This window comes from Diceros bicornis, chromosome 18, assembly GCF_020826845.1.
Source record: "Diceros bicornis minor isolate mBicDic1 chromosome 18, mDicBic1.mat.cur, whole genome shotgun sequence".
NCBI classification, from domain to species: domain Eukaryota; kingdom Metazoa; phylum Chordata; class Mammalia; order Perissodactyla; family Rhinocerotidae; genus Diceros; species Diceros bicornis.
Window position 1 is genome coordinate 31,505,686 of NC_080757.1, and position 27,120 is coordinate 31,532,805.

Consider the following 27,120-nt stretch of genomic DNA (forward strand, 5'->3'; position numbering starts at 1 on the left):
CTGGAGAGCCACATGCAAAAAATGAAAGTGGACCATTATCTTACACCATACACAAAAATTAACTCAAAATGGATTAAAGACTTGAATGTAAAACCTGAAATCATAAAACCCCTAGAGGAAAATATAGGTAGTACACTCTTTGACATCGGTCTTAGCAGCATCTTTTTGAATATCATGTCTACTCAGGCAAGGGAAACAAAAGAAAAAATAAACAAATGGGACTACTATAAGACTAAAAAGCTACTGCAAGGCAAAGGAAACCAGGAACAAAAAGAAAAGACAATCCACCAACTGGGAGAAAATATTTGCAAATCATACATCCAACAAGGGGTTGATTTCCAAAATATACAAAGAACTCATAAAACTCAACAACAAAAAAACAAACAACCCTATCAAAAAATGGGCAGAGGATATGAACATATGTTTTTCCAAAGAAGATATACAGATGGCCAAGAGGCACATGAAAAGATGTTCAACATCACTAATTATTAGCGAAATGCAAATTAAAATGACAATGAAATGTCACCTTACACCCATCAGAATGGCTATAATTAACAAGACGAGAAATAATAAGTGTTGGAAAGGATGTGGAGAAAAGGGAACCCTCATACACTCCTGGTGGGAACATAAACTGGTGCAGTCACTATGGAAAACAGTATGGAGATTTCTCAAAAAATTAAAAATAGAAATACTATATGATGCAGTTATCCCACCACTGGGTATTTATCCAAAGAACATGAAATAAACAACAGAAAGAGATCTAGGCACCTCTCTGTTCATCACAGCATTATTCACTATAGCCAAGTCATGGAAGCAACGCAAATGTCCCTCAACTGATGAATGAATAAAGAAGATATGGTGTATATATAAACAATGGAATACTACTCAGCCATAAACAAAGACAGAATCGTGCCATTTGCAACAATGTGGATGGACCTTGAGGGTATTGGGTTAAGTGAAATAAGCCAGACAGAAAAAGACAAACACCATATGATTTCACCCATATGTGGAAGATAAACACATGGATAAAGAGAACACATTAGTGGCTTCCAGAGGGGAAAAGCGTGTGGGGGGGATGGGCAAAATGGGAAAAGGTGCACATATGTATGGTGACAGATAAAACTAGACTATTGGTGGTGAACACGATGAAGCTATACAGAAGCTAATATACAATGATGTATACTTGAAATTACATAACGTTATAAACCAATATGACCTTAAAAAAAAAAAAGTTTAGGCCAAAAAGTAGCTTAGGAAAGGCTCTCAGGTAGCTCAAAGAATACCTAAGAGTGGGCCAGCCCAGTGGTGTAATGGGCAAGTTCATGCGTTCCACTTTGGCAGCCTGGGTTTGTGGGTTCTGATCCCGGGCACAGCCCTACACCATTCACCATACTTTGCTGTGGCCAGGACCCACATATAAAACGGAGGAAGATGGTCACAAATGTTAGCTCAGGGCCAGTGCTCCTCAAGCAAAGAGAGGTTAATTGGCAACAGGTGTTAGTTCAGGCCACTATTCCTCACCAAAAAAACAAAAAAATTATATCTAGGAGGACCAGAGTTAGGTTTAGAACCTCAAGATTGTTCCAGAGAAGCCAAATGGCTGCTGCCACTGGACCGGACACCATAGCATGAACTGCCGATGCTGAGTACCAAACATTAGAGGCTCTGCAACTGTTTCCCCAAAAGTCAGATACCTTAGCCCTGACCGTCACCGGAAAATGGACTTTTGCATGTTGTCTGCTTCCTCGAGTTGCTTTCGCCCAAACTGAAGCCACATGTGCGTCTTATTGAAAACCTCTATATCACAAGACCGGACCCTGGCAGCTAGGGAGACTGGGACAGAGAAGGTCTGGCTTCTCCCTTAAATAGATAAGCATCACAATTCCTCCTACATAGGAAGCTTTATTTGAAAACACTAAGTCACCCAAAACCGTGACAAACGTCCACAGGAAATAAGCACGTGATCCATGCTGAGGTGCTGAGAGCCAATCCTGAACTCTGGCTGCCATTGATACGAAAGTGGAATTCTCATTCTTCTTCCTCTGGGGGTATTTCTATGGTTAGAATACAAGCTTGGATCTTCTAGTGGCCGTCTATGCCATGACCTCAGAATCTACCTGAGAATTAGGTCATCACAGGAGAAAACAGCGTCGAGATGGAGAAATTATTTAAGTATTAGATGCAGCTGTCCTGGAAGCCAGAAACCCATGGACTTTTCAAAGTCATGAACCAAGAAACTTTTTCCCTTTTCTTACACTGGCATTTGTTGGCTTTTTGTTACTTGCAACCAAGAGTCCTGACTACAGCAAGGGTCCATCAGAGTTAATGTGCCCCTGGGCTGGCTCCGTAGTTCTCCTCCACCATGACCGGGGTGGCAGGGGGACTCCCTATTTAATGCCTCTCATAACACTCCACCACTTAGAGGGTAAAATCTAAGAACTGTAGCCTGGTGGCCAGGCCAGGCCCTTGCTGATCCTCCCACCCAGTTCAGAGTCTGCCACCCCAGCAACCCAACACCACCAACCTGCTCTCAGTGTCTGCACATCTCATGCTGTTTCATGCCTTCTTCACCTTACTCATGCTGTTCCTGGGCCTCGAATGCCTTTACACCACTCATCCCCTCACTCTCTCACCTCCTCAATACATGTATTCTTGTTGTTTATAAAACTTTATTTTATAAACTTGTCTTATAAACTTTTATGTTTTAAAGTAATTTAGTAGTTTAAACTATTAAGTTTTATAAACTTTTATAAAAACAAAGCTTGGACACCACCTCCAAGAAGCCTTCCATGATGACCTAGGTATATGGGATGACAACGAACTTACAGTGAGAACAAAGTAGCCCTCAGAGCAAACTGCACAGCAGATCTAAGAGCATGCAAGGAGTGAGTCCTAGAAGAGCAAAGGCACATGTCAGCCCAGCACCTAAGACTTTCAGGCCAAAATGAAAAACGAAACATAATATAGTAGAAATTAAACCTGTTGCTTTCTACTGACTAGAATAAATAACAATAGATTCTACTTTCTAATTCATTTTTAAAACATAGTAGGTATCACTCACCTTTAACATTTTGGTCCCACTCTTTTCTGTAGTCTATGTCCATATAGACATCTGCGAGTAGAGCCGGCGGGCAGTCCTTCAGAACACCAAAGTATTTATATGTATAAAGTCCAGTCTCCTGTGAAAACAGAACAGGCAGAAACAACCTATTGATGCCCAAGTTGAGAGACAGCTGGATTACACAGCACAGGAAAAACAGCTGTTCATGCAACACCATTTATTGGGAGCCTCCTCTGTGGTCTCGGTGATGCAACGGTGAGAAAACAGATGGGGTCCCTGCTCTCATGGGTCTTATATTTGGCTGTAGACATGGAGGGTGGTGATAGCTATCAAGATTGTCCAGGTAATTTAAATAGGATATAAGAAGGGTTGTGTCATAAATGGTGCCTGCTTTGGGGGCTGGGGGGCGGCATCCTATATAATCAGGTGGTCAGGAAAGGCGTCTATGAGGGATAGCATTCATCAGACCACCTTGTTCTAAATATTAGAAGGAGCCACCACGGAAGATGAGTAAAGCCCACTCTCAACCGGGTCCTCAGGTTGACAGATTGGAATGTTCAAAGAACAGGAAGTCAGGGGTCTGGAGAACTGGATGAGGGAGATGGGTAGGAGCCGAGGTCAGAGGGGTAGTGGAGGCCTGGCCCCAAGGAGCTTTGGAAACCAGGGAAAGGGGTAAAGATTTTTTCTAGCTGCTATGGAAAACTAATAAATGACTCTAAACAGGGGACAACTTTAAACAGGAGAATGACTTTAAAAAGACGACTCTTGCTGCTTGGTAGAAAATAGATCGTAATGGAGCAAGGAGATGGTTTAGGAGACCAGTCCAGATAAGAGATGATGGTGATTTGAACATGGAGGTGACAACAGTGAAGGAGAGAAGTCAGTGATTAGAAACGTATTTTGGAAGTCATGTCAACAGGAATTGCTGACAGATGGGCTGTGGGGAAAGAGAAAGCAAAGAAATGAGGATAACTCTTAGAACGTTTGCTTGAACAACCAGTAGATGGGAGCTCCATTTTCTAAGAGAGAGAAAACTTGGGGAGAGGTGGTTTGTAGGGTGTGGGGTAATCAGGAGTTCTACTCTGGGCAAGTTGAGATAGAGATGCTCAGTGAACATCCAAGTGGGGGTGTCATATAGGCAGCCTGCAGTCCAGGGACAGGTAACTATTCTGGTTATCCTCAGGGCATGATGAAACCCAACACATTGTTGTATCAATTGCAAGACAGAATTTTTCAATAGCTGCCTCTTTTTTATATAAAGCACTTGTATATAAAAGAATGAAAAGGGGAAAAAATACCAGCTTCAAATCATATCAGTCCCTTGAATGCATAAAAAGACCATTTCTAGATTCCAAAGTACAAAAAGAGATTTCCCTTGTTTCCACATTAAGCCACATCCTTGTCCGTGAGGGCTCTGGGCTAGAGTTGCCGCACTAGACATCTCACTCTGGTCAAGGGCAACTAACAATTCCTGACCATCACCTTGCCTAAAGGCTCTATTGTTAAGATGAAACCAGGGGCTCTTAGACCAAGACCAAGACCAGTTTCAATGCAAAAGAAAACAAACAAAACAAATAAACAAAACTGAAGCTTTTAGTGCTAATTCAATGTTATTGGTTAATTGAACATGAATCGAGCCATCTTCTTAAACATCATGCCAAGGACTTATGTGAAGTCAAGGAGTAAACATGGTGAATCTTTCTAGAGATTCTGAGACTTCAAGGGTTTCCTGGCTCAGGTGGCATAGCCCAGGGATTAATACAGCCCAGGTTAGGAATTTCAGATGTATGTGAAAAACCCAGCCAGAAATGGAAGGTAACATTGAAATTGAGTTCATAAGGATTTTCCAGCTGTAGAAGTATGCCACTTTATACCAAGGGTTTCCAACCATCAAATGACAAACTAGCAGATCTGAACTTAAGTGCTGTGCCATGGATGCCCCAATGGAAGGGCAGATCTCAGGAGAAAGATCCCCTTCTCCCTCCTGTCTGCTCCCCTCACGTTCACATGTGGGAAGATAGTGAGGGTTTCTACATACCACATACTGACACCCACACACATTTTAATCAGCTTTGAAAGAGATACAATTAGCTCTTTGTTCACGAATATTGTGGCCCCATTTTCTACCCACACTGAATAAAAGAGATAATTGTGAGTTAATTATCTCCCCAACCTTACATGAGTTAGCTCTGGTTATATGGATAAATTAAGGCAAACTCTTTCCTTAAACTGGTTCCCTTCCCCTCCTGAATGTAGTTACAGTCCTTAGTGACGTCAGTCCTACACACATCACAGAAAATAAAAACAGAAAGCCTGCTAGGAAGAGAAAAACAGAACGATGTGATTTACGTGAATACAGAAGAATGAACTATTGTCACAACTTCCTTTAAATACTCCCTTCGAGACAGAACTGAGAAAGGCCAGAACTCCAGAGGAACAAAATGCTCGGTAACATCTTTCCTAGTCTCTCAATAAAATGTTCTTTTCAAGGGCTAAACAGCCCCACCCAAATTCTTGGATCAAAGCACCTTTTCACCCATTATTTCTTTTAAAAAAGAATTCCAGCAAACATAATCATATTTTTATTTTGTCTTTTAAAAAATAAAGTGAATTTTTTATAACTATAAAAATAATTCATATTCATTGTAGGAAAGTTGGAAAATGCCAAAAAGAATAAAGAAAATAAAAAGGCATGTAACTTCATAATCCACAAATACCTATTGGTAATCTTTGACATATTTCTTTTAAGTAAATAAATACTTCTATACATTACAAAATCGGAATAATATGGTATAAAAAGCTTATATTCTTATTTTTAACAATATTTTACTGAGGCTATGGAGAGATCACATCTAATTTAATTATTCTCATAAGTTATTTCTGTTTCCAAATATTTTTACAAATATAAATACTGCTGGAATAAGCTATTATTTCATATGGACCAAAATGATCCATAATTCTAATTTTTTCACTAGCTAAGCTTCCTTAGAGATAAATTTTAGGGTAAAGAGTATTAACATTTTAAGGTTCTTTATACTTTTTATAAACCTTTAAGAAAGTTTGTACCAATTTATATTCTCACCAGTAGCAAAGGAGCACAGCAACTCACCAGGATTAGGCACCATTGTTTGTATAAACAATTGGAAGGAAAAAGTATAAATCTTAGCTTGATTTTGGCCAAGTTTTTATTACTGATGTGTGAGATCTCTTGAAAATCAAAGATATTAACTCTCTGCAACATTTGTTGCAGACATGTTCCTAAGCTTATTAACATTTCCATAAATGACTACAACTAAGTTGACTCAAGAGGTTCCTGGCATTTCCTGAAGCTCCTCCAGAAAACCACTTCCAAGAATAGGTCCACTTATTTATCTAGAATAAAACATGCTGCATACTTTTCTGATGCTCCATTTATAGGACATTTCATTTCCTACACTTCAGATAGTAAAAGAATTATTTGATGATAGAGAATCAGTCAATATCTTGTGTAGGATACAACTACCAGAAGAAATAGAAGATTTGGTACAGCATATACTCCTTTCTTTCTTGCTAAGAGAACCTCTATGGCAATGTGCACAGCTAGTAAATGCCCTGGTCTCCTATGCAGGTAGAGGTAGCCATATGACACCTCTTTCCAGTTTTGAATACAGATGTTTGGAGCTGCAGCAACTATTTGGGGATAAAGAGGTAACAAACATGGGAAGGCAGAGAAAAAAGACTCCAAGAGCTTTACTGGCATCATCGATCAGCTAGACCAATAGCAGCAACTGTTGATCTCTGAACTACTTCTTAGGTGAGAAAAATAAACCTCTCTTTGTTTAAGTCATTGTTAGTCCAGTGTTCTGTTACTTGCAGCTAAAAGCAATCCTAACTGATGCAAGTGATCCTTCCTGACAATAAATTTTACTTGAGTCCTGTGAGCCAGGAAAACAGTGAAGGTTTAGAAATCCCCCTACTCTTTGTGTTCCAGAAAAGAGTTTATTGCCAAGAACCACCATTCCCCACAGGACTTAGATAAGACTCACAGAGGCCCCCATTGTTTACCTACAACAAGGCGAGACACAAAGCCTCTAACTTCACTTTCGTTGCCTCATCAGTGATTAGCTGAACTGCTTATCCGTGGTGATCAATCAGAACAAAATGCTTGTTAACAGAACCGCTTAACCTTCTCTCCTTCTTCCAGGCCCCTAAACTTTGGCCCACCCTCAGCCTGAGTCAGTACACAGTCCCTACTAGAACAGATAGGACTCAGGTACAATATTCTCCAATCTACCACCCAATCAAGCCGCCTTTGATTTTTCTTTGCCTCTCACTGAAGAGTTCATTGCCATTCCTCAGGGGGACAGGAAGCCTCTCTGATCTACAACTGTGGAACTCCAGCCCCTCTGTGGCAAGTAAAGACTCACATTGTGTGAAAAGTAAGCATTTTTCATCCGAGAGAGTCACTTCTAATGGCAGGAGTCAGTTCCCTGCACTGCCACTGGGAAGTGTGTACCAAGAGGGTGAAAAAAGACATTGACTAAATTGGATTTACTGTTTTAGATCTCTCTAGGAAAATGTGATGCATCCGATCCCTTAGAATTGCAGACAGCTAGGTAAAATAATGATGATAGCTAATACTTATTGAGCGCTTCATGAATACCAGGCACTGGGCTAATACTTTACATGTATTATCCCACCTAATCCACACAATGATAATATGAGTTACGGACCATCAGTTAACCCACTTTTCAGACAAGGAAACTGAGGTTTGAAGAAGCTCTGAGAAATATGTGGAAAAGGCAGACCTACAGAGACAGGAAACAGCTTGGTGGTTGTCTGGGATTGGGAGTGGGGACAGGGAGTGACTGCAAATGGGCCACAGCTTTCTTTTGGGGGTAACACAAATGTTCTAAGATTAGATTGTGGTGAAGGTTGCATAACTCCATAAATTTACTAAAAATCATTGAATTGTACACTTAAAATGAGTGAATTTTATTGTTTATAAATGATACGTCAAGCAAGCTGTTAAAAAAAAGAGGTCATGAAACTCACCCCAAGTCACACAACTAATGATGGTACAACCTGGACTTGAAGCCAGTGATCTGACAGCCGAGTTCAGGTTCTACGGAACTGCCTCCAAATTGTCGCCGACCTCCCCAAACATAGCGCTAGATGAGTTATATTCGGTCTGGAGTGCATGTGACTCTAGCTAGGGTGACCATATAATTTATTATTCCAACCAGCACACTTTAGAGAGTGAAAGAGGAGTTGGAAAAATTTTCACCTGGACAACAGGTGTAAACAAGGCCTGTGGTGGGTATACTGGGACATTTACACTCATCTATAGCTCACAACCAAACACCATTTAATTTACTAGGGGCTTCAAAATGTATCCTCTCACTGGATCCCTGTACAAATTTGGCAGAACAGGAATTATCTCCAGTTTAGAGATGAGGAAAGTGAGACTCAGCTAGGGTCTTAGGCTCATAAATCCTAAAAAGACAAAGAAATTAAGCATTAAAACTATCCTTTAGGGGCTGGCCCAGTGGCACAAGCGGTTAAGTGCGCGCACTCCACTGCGGCAGCCGGGGGTTCGCCAGTTCGGATCCCGGGTGCCCACTGACGCACTGCTTGGCAAGCCATGCTGTGGCGGTGTCCCATATAGAGTGCAGGAAGATAGGCACGGATGTTGGCCCAGGGCCAGTCTTCCTCAGCAAAAAAAGAGGAGGATTGGCAGATATTGGCACAGGGCTGATCTCCTCACAAAAAAAAAATCTATCCTTTAGAACAGGAGTTGCCAAATCTGTCATGCTAGCTATTTTTTGAACAGTCCACAAGGTAAGAATGGTATTTACATTTTTATATGGTTATATAAGTACCTACATAATATCCTCCATTTTGCTTCCTGGCCTACAAAGCCTAAAATATTTACTATTTAGCCCTTTACAGAAAAAGTTTGGCAATCCCTGCTTGAGACCAATGCAACCACCACTTTCAATACATACAACCCAGGAAAACTCTGAATTTCTCTAGAGTCATATTGCAATTACACATATAAGAATGGAATCTTTGTGTCATGAGCCCCCAAATATTGATATTTTAATTTGAATCACATGAGGGTTTACCATTTAAGCTCAGACCACTCTTCAAAGTAAATCTGCCAATCTTGAGCACACCATACAGGATAAATACAAAAAAATCGTAAATACATCATATTCAAACTCAGAAAAACAAAGGAAAAGAGAAAATGTTGAAAGAAGCAGGAGGGAAGAGGGGACCACTGTACTTACATAGGAACAAAGATGAGAATGACAGCAGACATCTCATCAGAAACAATCCACGCAAAAAGAGAGTGGAGTGAATCATATAATATATTGAAAGAAACAAGCCACTGATTTAGAATTCTATATCCAACAAAACTGCCCTACAAAAGTCAAGGAGAAATAAAAACTTTTTCAGACAAATAAGAACTGAGGGAATCGAGCTGCAGCAGACCTACTCCGGAAGGAATGTTAAAAGAAGATTTTCAAGGGGAAAAAATGAAATAGGTCAGAAACTCAGACCTACATAACAGAAAAAGTGCCTGTTTAAAGCTTCTTGAAGGGATCAAGTTTGTCTTATTCATCAGGTATCCCCAGACCTTAGCATAAAGCCACAGGTACTGAAAGATGGCTCGAATGAATACATGAACAAATATTTTGGAGTGTTCTTTTCATTAGGGTACATTCAGATAACCCAAACGTAGCTATGGAAAAGTGTCTATCCTAATCTAAATGGCAAGATAAGGCAGTTTTGTGTGTCTCTAAGCTTTTCTGCGTCTGAAAAACACATTAAAAGTCCCAGGCTAACATTCAAAGGTTCATATTTGCATGGATTCTCCCTTTCGTATAAGAACATCTTCCTTTGCATAATTTCCCTGAAGCGTAAAATAGCCTCCCAAAATAATGTCAGGGAATGTTGAGCTTCAGGAATTACAAACTATTCCCATTGGAGAGTCTGCTAGAATTCTCCTTCCACCCATAGGTGGTGACTCCAATGTCAACAGTAGGTTGGAAGACCAAGCAAGAACTATCTTCCATTTGGAACTGCCCCTGATTCAGCCCCTAGTTCACCTGGTAAGGATCCGGAATGTTCAAATCCTTCCTGACAAGTCACCTTTTCTCTTGAAGGGTTCCCAAGGCCCATGAAAATCAGAGTTTTGCTTTATTAATAGCTACCTTCTGTAATCCCCATGCAGGGATCTGATGAAAGACAAGGAGAGAGAGCAAGAAGCTTTGCTTGCCCCAGGAGACAGAAGTGGGGGGTCCTACCCACCCCTCTCCTCTTTCTCCCAAATCTAAATCTTGGGACCAGCATTCTCATACTGCTTCATACCACACGCGCATCCTGAGAGAGAAGTAAGGAGAGCGAGAACTGAGGATCCAAAATATCTATCCAGGTGTGTGCTCAGGGAAGATGGAAAAGAAGAAAGAGAGAGACAGCTGGCCTCAGTCTGTGGCAGGAAGGAGAGGAATGCCACACATGGGTGTTCAGCTCTAAGACATGGTGGCCCTGCCCACTAGTAAATTATGGCTTATTAGTATCCTAGGTTCAATAATTGTTCTATGAATCACGCTGGTAACTACTCCCTCCATAGGAGAGAGGTAGAAGGGTGGAAGAAGGGAGCAGAATAGTCCTGTAATCCTGAAGTAATCAAGCTCAGGATGTAAACTGGATTATGATCCCACTTGCAGGAATGGCTGTGGAAGTTTCTCATCCGTTGAGGCAAATCTGTTCTCATGGGAGTTAAATCTGTGCCTCCCTCCTAAAGGCCAAACTTTCTCTCAGCCCAGGCTTCCTAAAGACAGAGTTTTCCCAGAATGCCAGGCTCTAAGTATTTCAGTAGGTCGACAGCAAAGAAAGAACAGCCCCTGGGAACAAACTGTCTGCTCCTCACCAAACTCTTTGATGAGATCTATGAAAGGACAAAGGCACAATGTAGGCAGTCCCTTCTCACAATGCCAGACATTCAGATTTAAAAATGTAAGAAGTCCAGGGGCCGGCCCAGTGGTGCAAGCGGTTAGGTGCGCGCGCTCCGCTGCGGTGGCCTGGGGTTCACTGGTTTGGATCCGGGCACGCACCAACGCACGGCTTGGCAAGCCATATTGTGGTGGCGTCCCATATAAAGTGGAGACAGATGGGACAGATGTTAGCCCAGGGCCAGTCTTCCTCAGCAAAAAAACAAAAAGAGGAGGATTGGCAGATGTTAGCACAGGGCTGATCTTCCTCACAAAAAAAAAAAATAATTAAAATTAAAAAAATTAAAATGTAAGAAGTCCAGGCATTAGCTAGGCCAGCCCTGATGGCCTAGAGGTTCAAGTTCGGTGCACGCTCCACTTCGGTGGCCCGAGTTCAGTTCCCAGGCGTGAAACCACACCACTTGTCTGTCAGTAGCCATGCTGTGGCAGTGGCTTACATGGAAGAACCAGAAGAGCTTACAACTATACACAAGTATGTACTGGGGTTTTGGGGAGGGGATAGGAAGAAAAAAGGTAGAAGATTGGCAAAAATTGTCAGCTCAGAGCGAAACTTCCCCAGCAATAAAAAAAAAAAAAGAAAGAAAGAAATAGGGTAAATGAAGTAGATATCCATGGGGTTGAAGTAAAGGTCTTAATGTAGCACCATCAAAAGTTGGGTGGACCCTGCTGGTCCCCAAAATTAACGGCCCCAAACCAGTCCACTCTATTTATACCAGTTGGAGGAATTTAAAAAGCCAGAAGGCAAAGATTGCAATGAGAAACTTGACCTGGAAACGCCTGGGGCAATGGTCAAGCAGATTAAGCCATATGAAGATTGACAGAGAGGCCAGGGTCTTCTGGTCTGACCCCTACTCGGGGACCCAAGGCCATAAGCACATGTGTGGGTAAAATGGCTGGGGTGCGGGTGGAAGAAGATACAAGTAACGGCAACAACATGCATGGTGGATTAGACAACACTGGTCCACAAGACAGAAGGGGTTTAGGGGAGACAGGTGCAGGTCTGGGCATAGCGTGGGACAAGCTGAATTCACCTCTGATGCAGAGCAGTATTCAGAAGAAAAGACTGACTGACTGGAGATTAGAGGGAACTCGCTTCCAGGAGGAAAGTGAAGGATGGGAGTCAACCTGGAAAGAAAATGAGGCTTTAGCAAAGTGGGTCAGGCAGCAAATAATGCTGGATAATGCCAGAATGCAGTAAGGGTCCTAGGAAAGGGCTTTTACCCAGACCCAATAGGGCCTCTTAACATTTTACTACAGATGGAGACCAAAGTGACCACGGGGCAATGAGCCTCCATTCCAGCTGCTGAGGCTCGACGGCACATATACGGGAATCTTATGGCCCTCCAAATTTATAGAAGTTCTCTGGGAGTGCTTCTAATTTACATCAATGTACCATGACTACCCTCATTCCCAGAACAGGTTGAAATGAGTCATATCCTATAGTACTTATATACTGTAAGTACATGAGTTATACTTATACACTATAAGTCATATCTTATAGTATAGTCATATCTTTTCATAGAGATAAAAACTACTGAGAATACCACTCATGTCCTCCCCACAGGAGGGACGTGGGCCCTGCTACAGAACAATACACAACGGAAACAATACACAATACAAAGCCAGTCACGGTCTCGCTCACAGGCAGTAGATGTTCTGGGACAAAAGGCACAAAAGCAAAAAAGCACAGGCCAGTGTGGGGAGGGAGGCGGAGTGGTCTGGGTTGCATGGATGATGTTGTAAGGAGACGTATGGGTGAGTCATGGGAGATACAGCTGGAGTTGTGAGTTGGGACCAAATTAGCTCAGTGGAGCCCACCTGGCAGCACCTGCCTTCTTTCAGAGGCAATGCAGGAACGTGTTTACGGCACCTGTCTGGAGCTGGACAGCTGAGTTTCGATCCCAGTTCAAATCTTGAGCAATCACATTAACCTTTGCCTATCTTCCTTTCTATATAGCTACAAAGGTGGTAATCATAGTACCTTACATTAGGGTTGATGTGAGGGTTGAGTTAAGTCAATACCTGTAAAGCACTTAAATAGTGTCTCAAACATAAGAAAGCAGGAAATGTGTTAGCTATTACAATGGTTGTTATTATTATTAATTCTGTAATCAACAGTGCACTGAAAGGGAAGCAGTAAGATCACAGCCTCTTTCAGGTGCTTGACTGGCTGTAATGTGTAGGATGGAAGGGATCAGAGAGGTGGAAGGCCTCTAGTAGGAAGCGACACTAGTTAAGATGTCACTGCAATTCTGGAGGAGAGGTGCCACCCAGAGTGTCAAACATAAAGGAAAGAAAGGGAGGGGAACCGGCCAGATGTCAGACATGTCTGAGCAGTCCAACTGACAAAAGCTGGATCAGCTGCCTGGATGCAGCTGATAAGGAAAATGAAACTGTCAGAGAGAAGATAAAAGGATTCTGTCTGAAAACATGTCCATTTCTGCATAAAGGAATTGCAATTACACTAGGGAATTAATTCTGCCTGCTCTAGACTGTGCGCCTCTCGTTCATCTTCTTATACCCCATGGCCCTGGTCCACACAGACATTCAGAGCTCCTCCCTGCCCTAACTCTGGAATACTCTGGTCCTCTGCCAGGAAACCTTGATTGCACTTACCTTGCCTAAAGGCGACTTTTAACCTATTTGCCATGCAACTACTACCACACAGAGCAACTGATGACAGGGTTCAGGTGCAATGCCACCCTTCCACCTAGATGGCTACCTGCTTCCAAAGGCCTCCAAGAGCGCCCCACGACTTGCTTAATAACCCACTCCACTCCTCCTCCGCTTTCCTCCTGAAGCTTCAGACTAAAGTTATTAAGTGCAACTTACAAGGAAGGGGCAGCAGCCAAAAGAAGCAAGTATCTAAAATGACTAGAGACGATAGTGGGTCCTTTCGGCAACACTCCTGCCCACACACACTAGCCACCCTGCACACCCAGTCTCTGAAAAGTCCAATCTTTTTCCCACCTATATTCAAACCCTAGGATACTCCCCCACACACACACCATTGGCACCCACCGTGGGGTGGTGTGGGGAATCCATGTCTCCCACAGGCAGGCACATGGGGCTAAGAATCAGCAGACCCACGTTTTAGTTTTATCATTAGCTCCTAAAACGCCACGTCCCCCATCGGGCCTCAGACCTGAGGGTGAATTTAGATGACTTCCCCTAGATCTGTCCCTGGAAAGTTAGCCGGGTGCATCACCCCTGCGCTAGCTCCTCCCAGCTCCAGAAGACCCGCCCCGGTCCTGACTTCCGCGGCCTCAGGCCCACACTCCCCGCGGGGAGGGCAACCCCGCGGTCCTGCAGCGGGCCGGCCGCTACCTGGTCCCGCAGCCGGTAGAAGCGAAGGTCCAGGTCCTCCTCCAGCAGCTCCCAGCTGAGATGATCGAGCTCGGCGCAGGCCTCCCGGAATTGCTCCTCCGAGAACCCTCCGGCCGCCCCGACCATCCTGCCGCAGCCGCCGCTTCTCGGCCCAACAGGCTCGGTTTGGGTTCCCGAGCGCGGCAAGAGGGTCCCGCGTGATTGGCAGGGAACGGAGCAGTGATAGGGGAGATAGCGGGATTCATGTGGAAGGAGGCTAGAGGGAGGTGGAGCCAGCGAGTGGCGGGTCTAGAAAACTGGGCGGGGCCGAGCAAGAGATGGGGCTGATAGAAAAGAAGTAAAACTAGAGAGAAATTGGACTTGATCTGGGAAAAGATGAAGGCGCTAGGGAAGTGGGGAGGCTTTGGAAGAGAAAAGGAAGACACTACTGTTTCCGTTGTCATACTCCTCCCCACCCGCACACCTTCCAAACCTGCTTGGGTGTCTCTTTTTTACCTTCTCTGAAGAAGGTAAGGAAAGTCTCTGAGCGCTTTGGGAGGTGAGATGGACAGAAATGCTTGAAAATCTCAGGAGTCAGATGCTAGAACTATATTTCAATATAATTTCTATTCTTTCTGTTATGCATTAAAAACATTATTCTGAGAAGGGGGTCCATGGAATTCACCAGAAGGCCAAAGGGGTCCATAGCACACAGACAGTTAAAGAACCTAAACCATAATGGATCTACAAGGTAATTTGCCACGCTGGAGGGTGAGAGATGATCTAAAAGGTATCATGGTCTCCACCCAGGATTTCTGCAGCTTACGTAATTTGGATCTTTGTGCAACTCAAAGATCTTTTTCTTCCTTCAGGTCCCTTGAGTATTACTGTATTTCCTACCAGCAGACTGTACTTCACTTTGAATAAAGTAGGTAGTTTAAACATCAAAAAAATGTAACACCCCGTGGGTGCCAATAAACTCTGGAAACCCATGTTTCCTAATCTGTAAAATGGGTTAAGAATTGTGCAACCAGTTACAATGGAGGAGGGGACTACATAAAGGAAACATAGAACATGTCTGCACAATGCCTATCAAAGTAAGTGTTCAGTAAAAATGTCCACTCGTTTTACATTACTGTGTTGAAATGTTTCTCGTTCTGGACTTGAAAGAGAGCCTTGAAGTTGATGGCAAACTCTGTTTCTGCCAATTTCCAAGAAGAGAAATAAGATCAGATTCAGCAGCATAGATAAGTTACGTCTTTATTCAGTTGAATGTTGGTTCTGTTTTGTTTTATGAAGATGGGAGGAGGGATGTGGTATTTTCCTAGGCTAAATGCACAAGAGATTAGAGACATACTTTCCTACTGTTTTTATAATGCTTCTTAAGTTTTCTCGTCTTTATAACAACTATATTATATTTAAACTAAAATTCAATTGCAAAAAGCAATTTCATCAAAAACCATTGGCTATGAAGTATTTTCCGGTGTCTTCAAGGAGTCCTATTATAAGGTGTGCTTTGACGAAGCAGCACCATTATCACTAGATAGCAACAGATTAATGAAGATAAGAGTATAAATGGCATCATGCAAGAAATAAGAATGCGAGTATAAATGGCATTATGCATGATGTAAGATATAGAGCAGGAAATTGAAATTGTATTTATTGCATGTGTTTAAAGGTGTGTTTACCTACTAAATTCAGAAGGTAAATACGTATATACTGGGGTATGTTGAGATTTATACTCATGTTTACTTTATTACTATAATAATAATGAATTATTAACTATTGAATTATCTTGTGAATTAACTATTGAATATTGTTAATTATGAATATCTATTGTTAATTATGAATAATTAACTTATGAATTAACTATTTTTACTATAATAGTTAATGAAGGAAAGAATCATATGAGGAAATAGTTATTTTGTGCAATCTCAGAAGTCTAAACAGGCTTGGAAAGAGGTCTAGAAAGGCCTGTTCTCCTTCAGGCCTTGCCTATTATAACTGGCCTGCCTGTTTCTTCGTGAAAAACACTCTTTAGAGGAATTGCACACAACATGACAGCTGAAGCTCCTGGCCTCAAACATGGAAATGCTGGATAAAATATACCAACAATAATCTTAAATCTAGTGTTTAGCTGAAAACAAAGGGTACACTCAGATTTCAGAAAGGGAAGAGAGAGTGCAAGCCGGAGACACAAGCTCCTGGATATCGTCAGAAGAGACGGCTACTCCCCACCGCATCCCCTGCACCCATGGTTCTCTGTGGAGGAACTGCCTTCCTATAGAGCAATACTTCTGGCCACACTCATTCACTCACAGGAGAAGAGGGGTGATGTAATGGTTGATACGTTTGGGAGCAGGGACTACCAGGCATCTCTGGATGGACCCTTCTGGCTCCTCCTTTTTGGCACCTGTCTCCCTGTAGAAAATATGCATTCTCATCTGCCCTAGGTTATACAGAAATTCAAGAGGTCAGGCTCTGCTACTAGAATTGAGATTTTCTAATGCTGCCTGTGCCTGCAGAGCAAGTTTGGTTATAGGCAGAGTGGTGCAATACTATTGTTGCCAAGGACCCAAGTGCTGTTCTGTAAACTGCTTTAGTGGAATAAAGGTGAAATGCTAATCTCCCTTGTCTGACTTTGGCATCTATCTCTAAATTGACTCAGAACACAGGTAGGGAAGAGAGGAATATTATATTTGGGGCTTCCTAAAATCCCTACAGACAGATGCGGTGAGGGCTGGGGTTCTAATACTCACACATGGACTGTAGACATGGCCCTGGGCCATAGATGGTGAGAAGCTGAACCGGGGACTCCTTCAGAAAGCCTGGATCCTCCAAAAGCCATCCCTTCCATTCCAAGGAAACCAGAAAATCCTCAGTCTTTTTCAGACATGGACCCCTCTAGGAAGCTCAGACTTTTCCTGAAGCTTTAGGTTGAAAGATATAAAAACACAACAGGAAGAAACCAAACCCCAAGCCTGTGCCAGAGATGGGATCTAAATTCGTATTACCTGCACCGTATGGGAGCCGCAAGGAGATAAGTTAACACAAAATCTGATTCAGGACCATCGAAGCCCCTGCGACCCTGCCAGAATCAAACCCAGGGACACTTTCACAACTGGGACACATGCAATGAACCAAGAGAAAACAACCCCCACAGAAGATGCGTGTACAAAAGTTAGTTACAGGGGCCAGTCCTGTGGCCTAGTGGTTAAGTTTGGCACACTCTGGTTCAGCAGCCTGGGTTTGGTTCCCGGGCGTGGACCAACGACACTCCTTCAAGGCTGTGCTGTGGTGGTGACCCACGTGCAAAATAGAGGAAGATTGGCAAAAGATGTTAGCTGAGGGTGAATCTTCCTCAGCAAAAAAAAAAGTATGAGTTACAAAGCCCTGAGGAAACAACTCTCCATGTGAAAGAGTTAGCAGATGTGCAAACAGAACAATCAGGACCAAAGAACTACAGATAGCAGATCAATATGAGAATCATTATTTAATATGTATTTATAATCATTAAAGAAAAAAAAGAGGGTTAGAAACCATAATAAAAGAAGAAAACACTAAGAAAAAGATAATGAATTTGAAAAAGTACCAAAAAGACTTTCTACAAATGAAAAAGATAGTCATTAAAATTAGAAACGTAAAGAGAGGTAAAATAGCTGTCCTGCCACAGTTCAAGATAAATAAGACAACGAGAAGCTGGCTTGTGAGGAAATTCCCCAGAAAGCAGCACAGAGATATAAAGAAATGGAAAACGTGAAAGTGTAATTAAGAGACATGAAAGGTACATTGCAAAGGTCAAACTTTTCGAAGTGGAGATCCAGAAGAAGAGAATGGAGAGGTTAGGAGATGGGGTGTATGGGTGGGGGGGAAATAGACAAATACACATATAAGAACAAAGTAGAACTAAAATTCCAAGCAGGAAAGTCCTAAAACAGGGGTGGGCAAGGTCAGAGTTTTGTTTAGGAGGTAGATGGGAGATACTGATTAATTTTAGTCTCCTGTGCATTTTAAAATTTAATGGAATGAACTCTCAGAGTGCAATAATAAGAAAACAAACAAACCAATAAAAATGGGCAAAAGGTTTAAACACACATTTCACCAAGGAAGATATACTGGTGGCAAATAAGAACATGAAAAGATACTCAACATCATCTGTCATTAGGGTAAAGTAAATTAAAACCACAGTGAGGTACCACTATTCACCTATTAGATTGACTGAAATTAAAAAGATTGATCAAAGCAAGTGTTGGCAAGTAAGTGGAAGAAACAGAACTCTCATACATTGCTGGTAGGAGTGTAAATGATACAAACACTTTGGAAAACTGTTTGACAATTTCTGAAAAAGTTAGACATACACCTACCGTACAGTCTAGCCAGTCCATTCCTAGGTATTTACCCAAGAGAAAAAAAAATCATCGTTACTGGATACAAACACAGGTTCTTTTACCCACCACAGAAGACGGGCCAAAGAAAACTGGAACTCCAGGCTTATGGCAAGGAAAGAGTTTCTATTTCGAGTAATGTCAGCCAGGAGAAGAGGGTAAGCCCTCATATTGTCTCTCTGGAAAGATGGGAGGCAAGGGGTTTTAAAGGTTGTGAGGAATGTGGCTGCTTGCAGGGAGGGGGAGCCTGTGGCCTTGCTGGTTGGCGCTTCCCCACCAGCCTTCCTTTGGCCTTGTGAGGCTGCTGGCAGGGAGGATGGTGGTGAGATAAGGGAATCCGCAGGTGGGTGTCCTTGGTCGTCTGCCCCCTGTGATGGGTGGTGGATTCTGGCGCCAGGGAGCTGGGGAGTTGGGGTCTGGGAAGCCTCAGCTTCTTGATATCGTGTGGGTATCAGTTTCCCTGTAATGAATCTCAAGAACTGGTAAGTAGGCACAACTTCAGTGTGAGCCAAGCGTGAGGCCACCTGGGCTTTTAACAATTTGTGACTTCTATTTGCCTGTGTGTATGGGGCATACAAAGGTTAAAGAGACCAATATAAACATATGAAGGAAACTAGAGAAGCAGGGAAGGGGATGGCTGTTTTTGGTTTTGACTTCATATATGCTGGGTTTAATGTAGGGAACAGATATCAGGGTGGCAACAGCGTTGTCCACACATAATCTTATGCACAAATATTCATAGCCACATAATTTGTAATAACAAAAACTATAAACAACCCAAATGCCCTTCAGTGTGTGAACTGATGAAACAAATTGTGAAATATCTATCAATTGATGAATTTAGGTGAATGGTAGGCATATTTTTATTGTCCCATTCCTTCAACTTTTCTGCATATTTGAAATTATTCAAAATAAAAATTTTGAGAAAACTCAGCTATATGTGTTCATAGGAGACATAACTAAAATATAATTACTCAGAAAATGTAGAGGTAAACATGTGGAAAATACACACAAGTAAACCCTAAACAAAAGAAAGCTGGTGTGGCTCTAAAAATATCAGATAAAATAGATTTTAAGGCAAGAAAAAAATTAATAGAAAGAAGTTCATGCGTCAATGATAAAGAACACAACTCTTCAGGAAGTCTGAATGCTTAAATTTATACTCATTTCACAATATTATCTCAAATATGTAAGGAAGAATTGTCATCAGTACATACAAGGAGAAATCAGCAAATTCACAATCACAGCAGAACTTTTTTTTTTTTTTTGGTAAGGAAGATCAGCCCTGAGCTAACATCCAATGCTAAGACTCCTCTTCTTTGCTGAGGAAGATTGGCCCTGGGCTAACATCCGTGCCCATCTTCTTCTACTTTATATGGGACACAAGCATGGCTTGACAAACATTGCGTTGGTGCACACCAGGGATCCGAACCTGCGAACCCTGGGCCACCAAAGCGGAGTGCATGCACTTAACCTCTGCGCTACTGGGCTGGCCCCCACATTTAAAATGTGGCAGCACATTTTAAGGCTCTTTCTAGGAAATACATTTATCAATCAGACAAAAATTGGTAAAGATATGGAGGACTTGAGGATATAATTCATATGCTTAATCTAAAGGGTGTTTATAGAACCCTATACCCAATAAAGAACACACATATTATCTGCAAACTGTCATGAGAACACATATTATTTGCGAACTCTCATAAAACATTCATTAAAATGAATAATCGTGTAAGCCACAAAGGATGTTTTCAACAAACATGAAAAAATCTATATCATTCTCTGCCTACAATGCAAAAAAAAAAACAAAAATAGCCAATGCTTGCCTCCCATAGATTTGAAAACTAAAAAACAAAAGAAATATACACTGATTCCAAGAACCTAGCCAGCAATTAATTCTCTGCATCAATTTCCCTTCTGCTTAAAATACCTAGAGAGTTCTTGTTTTCTTACTTACTTACTCCTGACTGATACCGTATTCATGGATTAGGATATGGAATATTTTAAAGAAGACCATTCCTATCAATTCAAACTATAAATCCAGTGGGATTTTAGTAAAAATTCATTAAGAGTGTTCAAGGAACTTCACAGACCAATTCTAAAATTCCTGGGAAAGGTGTAAAAATCAAGAAATTGAAAAGGTAGGAAAGCAATTTTTAAAAGTCAGGTGAAACAAAAAAGAGGAAACCTGCCTTATCAGATATTAGGATTTATAAGAGAGAAAATAGTGTGATATTGACCGAGGTCTGGGAAAAAAATAATAAAACAATGAAACAACTTTCCATCTAGAAACAAATCCACATGCATATTGAAACTTAGTATGTGAGAGAGAATAGCCAATTTGAAAATGGTGTTTGAACGATTGACTATCCTTATACAAAAATGAGATTCCTATATCGTATCAGAAACAAATATAAATTCCAGCTGTTTAAAAGAATTAATTGTACAAGACAAAATGTTGAAAGTTTTGGAAGATAATATAGCAGTAAACCTTTATAACCTAAGAGTTAAAATAAAAAGATTTCTTACAGGCATAAAACAACACAAACCATGAAAGAAAAGATTAACTGTTGCTTACATTAAAAAGCAAGAATTCATGTTCAACTATATACTACAAAGATATTAAAACCCAACACATAGATTGGTATAAGACATTTGTTACCTACAAAGCCGACAAAAGATCAATATTGATGATACATATAAAACTCCTAGAAATCAATAAGAAAAATCCAAATAATGCAACTGAGCATATGAACGGTGGAAAAACCCAAATGACACATAAACACATAAAAAGTTGTTCAACTTCTTTAGTAATTGGGAAAATGCAAAATAAATTATACCTTTTCATTTATGTAAAATTGGCAGAAACTTGAAAATTAGGTGTTGGTGAATATCCAGGGCAATAAAAGCTCTGACGAAAAATGTTCTGGTCAGAGTGTAAACAATAGTTTGAAAAACAACTTGAAAAGACCTATTTTGGATTTGAGAACACATAAAATTTTCTGGCCCAGAGTTCCACTTCTCTGAACATACCTGAGATAATATTGCCTAAGGATTGGCTTAGTGGCAAAACAATTGGAAACAACATAAATATCCACCAAGCAGAGAATAAACAAATAAACAGTGGTATATGCATTACATATCTTTGAAATTAGTAAAGAATCTACTTGTACATCGTGGATACATCTTGAAAACACCATTGAATGAAGAAAGCAAGTCACAGAAGGATGCATAGAGGAAGAGATTTATAGAGTTTATGGATCATACATATAAGATCTGCAGTTTAACAAGCATCTAGACGGGGAGAGAGATGCAAAGCCCCACTTCCTGCAGGTCCTCTCTCCCACCCCCACCATTTCCTACAAAGTGATTTTCTCAGAGCTTCTCCTTAATTGGCCTACACTGTTAATAGAAAAACCTCTAATATTTTCCCAGGGGGACAGAATGGAATAAATCCTTATAGGGAACACCTCATGTTCCTTCTATACTTTTAACTCCTGATCCCAAGGATGTCTCATCTAATGCAAAACCTTCTGATTTTGAAGCAGAGCTGGTTCTGCCACGTCCTTAGGAAGTCCTGCTCAGATATGTCTAGGAGATCTCTTTAAAATATATATGTATCAGTTAGCTAATGCCATGTAACAAGCAACCCTAAATTTCAGTACCTTAAAATAATGTGTTTATTAATGCACACAATGCCATCAGCTGGGCATTTTTGCTGCCCTGAGCCAGGCTTAGCTTAACTCAGCTAAGCTTACTCATGCTTCTGTGGTCAGCTGGTGGGTGGGCAGGGGGTTGGCTGAAGCTGAACTAGGATGGCCTCATTTGCACGTCTGGTGTGGGCTGAGGTGGCTGGACCTCTTATCTCTCATCATTCAGCAGGCTGAGACTTGTTGTCATGGTGTCTGAGCAAGATTTTAAGAGAGTGACAGAAGCATGCAAGGCCTCTAGTGACACAGACTCCACAATGGCACACTGTTACTATTTGCATTCTACTTGCCAAAAGAAGTCACAGGTTAGCCAGATTCAAGAGTAGAGAAATAGATTTTTTCTGTTTAGTGAGAGAAAATGAAAAGCCAAATTGCAAAAAGCCTGAAACAAGGAGCAGGGAAGCATCCTGGCTCTTTTTAGCAATCCCCACAGAGGGCATACTTAGCATCCATCGTTGTGTGTCAGTCAGGCTAAGTTACGATGAATACTGTAACCAGCAACACAAAGATCTCAGTGGCTTTTTTCTTCTTCATAACCCAGTCCACTAAAGGCCAGCGTGTGTTAGAGAGAGAAGAATCTCTGTTCCAAGTAATTTTTCAAGGCCCCAGTTTTGATTCTACCTTCCTCTAAAACCTCAGAGTTACTCTAGAATATTCCATATGTAACCCTCAGGTGAGGGAGAGAGAATGCGTGAAGGATCACGCAGGAGGTGTCAGAGGTCACACCTGGCTATGTCATTTCCATTGGCCTGAACTTGGCTCAGATTTCATTAACCATCTAACGGCAAAAGGAAGCTTTTTTGGTGCCAAGAAGAAAATGAAACAAGTTCATCTACACTGTCTTCATCTTTGAGGCTTCAGCCCAAATTCAAAGGCTGCAGAAGCCCCATTCTATATCCACCAACCTCCGTGTTCTTCCTCTATACACCAAAGGAACTGCCAATGCTGTGCTTAGGTCATCTTTTTTTTTTCTTTCCTTGCCTTTTTTATCCTTCAGAGATGGTTACCTTCATGAGACACTCAGTTCCTTCACACGGGGGAGTGGAAAGAGATCAAATAAGTGTCCCAGGGTCACTATCTGTCTCTGCCAGGCCTGATCTAGGTGTGGGCTTGTTTGTGCATCTGAAACTGCCAGCCCTTTGCATTCATGTAATCTATGCCTTCCTCGCATTTGAACATGAGCCAGAGGAGGCCATGTGAGGCTGTACTTGGACTCAGCTCCTTCCCGAGCAGAGGGAGCGCCCTCCACCTACTCCATGCTCACTGATCTTTCTAGACACTGTATCGCTGTGGTTACCAAGCCACTAACAGCTCCCCAGACTATGAGACCAGACACACTGGTTTTAAACTCCACCTCTGCCACTACAGTTAATTGCGTGACCTCTGGCCCGTTGCCTAACCTTTCTGAACCTCAGTTTCCTCCTCTTTCACCTTGGGATGATCCCACCTTATGGGGTTATAGTGAGGGCTGTCATGACCGTATAGCACGTAGTACAAGGTGGGCAGTCAATCATGGAACTTCTCTTCTACCTTCCTCGCCCATCCCCAGGCACCACGTGAGCGCAGCAGGGAGAGGAGGAGTGTGCCTGGAACTAGGCAGAGCTTTCTTGAGTGATGCTTCTGTGAGGAGACAAGCTTGTGGACAGACACAGGGAGAGGTGCTGTAGGACTTGGTCTCGGAGTGTGCAAACATGTGTTAGAGAAGGTAGAGTCATATTTACAAATAAGCCCATTTTCATTGTTCCAATGAAGTTTCAAAAACAAAAGCAGAAAGATTAGAGACAGAGAGGTGTAGGGTTTAATATGAGGCCGCGCATTGTTCTCACAGTTGTAAAGAGTAGGTTTTTTTTCACCAGAGCTCCTTCTTCTGGTAATTCAGAAGCTTGCCCAGATGTCACCTCCATTCCACAGCCTGTGAGGCTGTGATAGGCTGTAAGGCGATATCACTGGCTTTGTAGCAAACAGATGGCTCTTCCCATTCCCCTGACAGCCAGGTGTTAAGTCTCACTAGAAGGCAGTAATCATCTAATACTTCATTCTCCACGAACTCATCAAACCAGTGCACCTTTGTTTTTTCCTTCTGCTTCTCTATATGAAGCTAGCATTTATTCAACACAACATAGAAGAAGCCTCAAGCTTGTCTCCTCCTTATTTTGCACCTGACTTGGAGAATCACAGAATTTTTAAAAGAAGGTAATGGCCACTCCTCAAGGTACAAGCAACAGGCTTCCCACTGGGGTTCTCACAGCTCAAATTAAGAGACTTCAACCTGGCCCTGGACGTGGATGACAAGATAAGTGTCTAGTACCCTCTGTACTTAACAAAGAGTCATATACTTGGACCAACTGCTCTTTTTCCTAAACAAGAAGAAAAAAACATTAAAAAAAATGTATACACTTGGTGGAGATGTAGCCCACTTTCCTGAGGCAAGAGCTATCTGGTTCTCTAAACAAGCTTCGTCTTAACCTCATGCTCACTTTCTCCCCCAGTTCCCTCCCTCTCACTTCCAAATTCATTGTACACCCAAGGTTGGATTTTTTTAAAGAACCATTAGAGTAGGGAATGAAAGAAAAATACAGAAACATTGAAAGGGACTGGCAATAATAGGAAATTTTGCCATGCTCTGTGTACCCCAAGGAACCTGGGGCTGTGGGGCCCGGGATGTGCCAAGAGGGAATTTAATGGGGCATGAGTTAGTCCCAGAGAACTTCCAGGCCACTCTTGACTCCAAAGCATTGACTTCCTTCAGGGAACTTGGACAAATATGAAACCCAGTTCTGCCTACCTCTATGATCAGGGACCATGAGACCTCAAGAAGGTCTAACAGCTAATAAATGTCGACACCAAAGGCTTCCATCTCTTCCATAAGTTACTCCAATTACAGATTATCACTGCTTGAGACTTGGACCTTAGAAACTTTGCATTGATGACTTACAGTATTGTTGGTGAGCTGTGAATGGAGCAGGAGTTAGCTTGAGACATGCAGACTGAGGTGAGATAAGAGATAGCTCCAGAGGTGCTGGAGGTCAGGTCATGCCCAGTGTCCTTGGGACTGTACCTGCCTCCATCTTCATTTTGGAAATGGCTGTGCCATTTGCAAGTGGCATTAAGTAAGTGGAACCTAGAATTAGACTGGTAGACGCTGACCAGTCCAACAGGCCAGGTGGGCATACTTTCTCCAAGGTCTTATTCTAAACAGGATGACTCAGGTTAGTGACTGGGTCACTGGAGCTAGAGTCTCCAAAATCTGAACTAGGGAACTAAACAGATAAACTGGTTGGACTAAGGAAAGGGCATCAAGGCTGCAGCTCTATTCTTTTGGCTGACTGACCGTAGGGAAAGAAGATAGCAGAAGGGAGCTGCAACCAAAACTTACTCAATCCCTCATGTAATTAATACTGCCAGTAGATCTCAGATCTAATTGGCAGTGAGGAGTGTGGGAGCCCCTCAGTCATCTGTGTCATTGAGTCTTGGGTCTGAGCGTAACACAGTACCCAACCTGGAATGGGAGTCATGCTGCATCATCCATCTCCATCAGGAATAGCTCAGGGAGCTGAGCCTGCAGCTGGAGAGCATCAGCAGAACCAGCTGTGACCAGCTGGGGACTCAGAAGATGTGAAAGTGAGGCTAGGGCTAATGCGGCACTGAAAAAGTTGTATCTCTTACCGTATCCACAGCAGTTACCATACAGGAGCTCTTGATAATTGTCTAAGCTGAAACACACTAAAAATGACATTTCCTACCACCAGGAATTATTAACAACATTGACATGCAGAAATGAAAGGAAGGGGAGACTGGGAGCCATCCTTTAGCCTTGAAGCAAAAATCCAAGCCTGCTGGTTACTTCTTTCATAAGCTTCTAATTTATATCTTTACCTCCAAATTTTGCTTCCTCTGTGAATAAAAAACATCTGATGCTCAGAAGACAAGGAGAAGGAAAGAGAAATCCATGGAGGAAGCTTTAGCTCTGTATTGATGTAAGTACTTCCCAATCTTTATTTTTCAGCCATTTAGGGGGAAAAAAAAACATTTTAAAGGATAAATTTAGTTTCTTCTCTTTCTTAGAAAATTTAACTTTGGGCATAGACATCATGTTAATGATAAAGACAACATATTCCATCTGCAGTAACAGTGGAGGTCAATGTTAAAATTTATCAGCAAAATAGAATAAATATTTGTAGTACTAAGGGAAAAATTCTGACAGGGCATGGTGGCTACTTATAGGATAAAAAATTAAATTCTACCCCTCTTTGTCTAACTTAGCAACTGACTTTTAAAAACTTTAGTAACTTAACATTATATCTCCCTAGTGACAATGGTATTTTATCCCTTAGCATGTGAACACCAGGAGGACAGGGAATTTTGTCTGTTTTACTTACTGATATCTTTCTAACACATAGAACCTAGTGAACACTCAGTAAATATTGTGAATAAATGAATTACTTCAGGGCTTATGAAAGAAACAAGTTTGAAAGGATTACATCTGGTTATCTACAGCCTTATACCCATTTCAGTGCTTCAATGAGGGCTCAGCTATTCCCATGACTTCACCATCTCCTTTCACTTCCTTCTACTCAATAAATCATGGAGGTCTGGGTTTACCGAAAACAAGAGAAGAGATCTCTGATTCTGAGCATCCCATTTGATTCTGCTCTGAT

At 41.9% G+C, this 27,120-nt stretch overlaps 1 protein-coding gene across 1 annotated transcript in view; it reads right to left on the minus strand.

Annotated features, from left to right (window-relative positions):
* Nucleotides 1-14,589, minus strand: part of LOC131417327 (phosphatidylcholine transfer protein-like) — a 28,160-nt gene extending 13,571 nt beyond the window's left edge. Inside the window, exons 1-2 of the mRNA XM_058560615.1 lie at nucleotides 14,389-14,589; nucleotides 3,062-3,179 (exon numbers count right to left, since the gene is read on the minus strand). Of these exons, the coding sequence (XP_058416598.1) occupies nucleotides 3,062-3,179; nucleotides 14,389-14,514 (244 nt within the window). The 5' untranslated portion in view covers nucleotides 14,515-14,589. The remainder of the gene's footprint in view (nucleotides 1-3,061; nucleotides 3,180-14,388) is intronic.
* Between the last annotated feature and the right edge of the window lie 12,531 nt (nucleotides 14,590-27,120).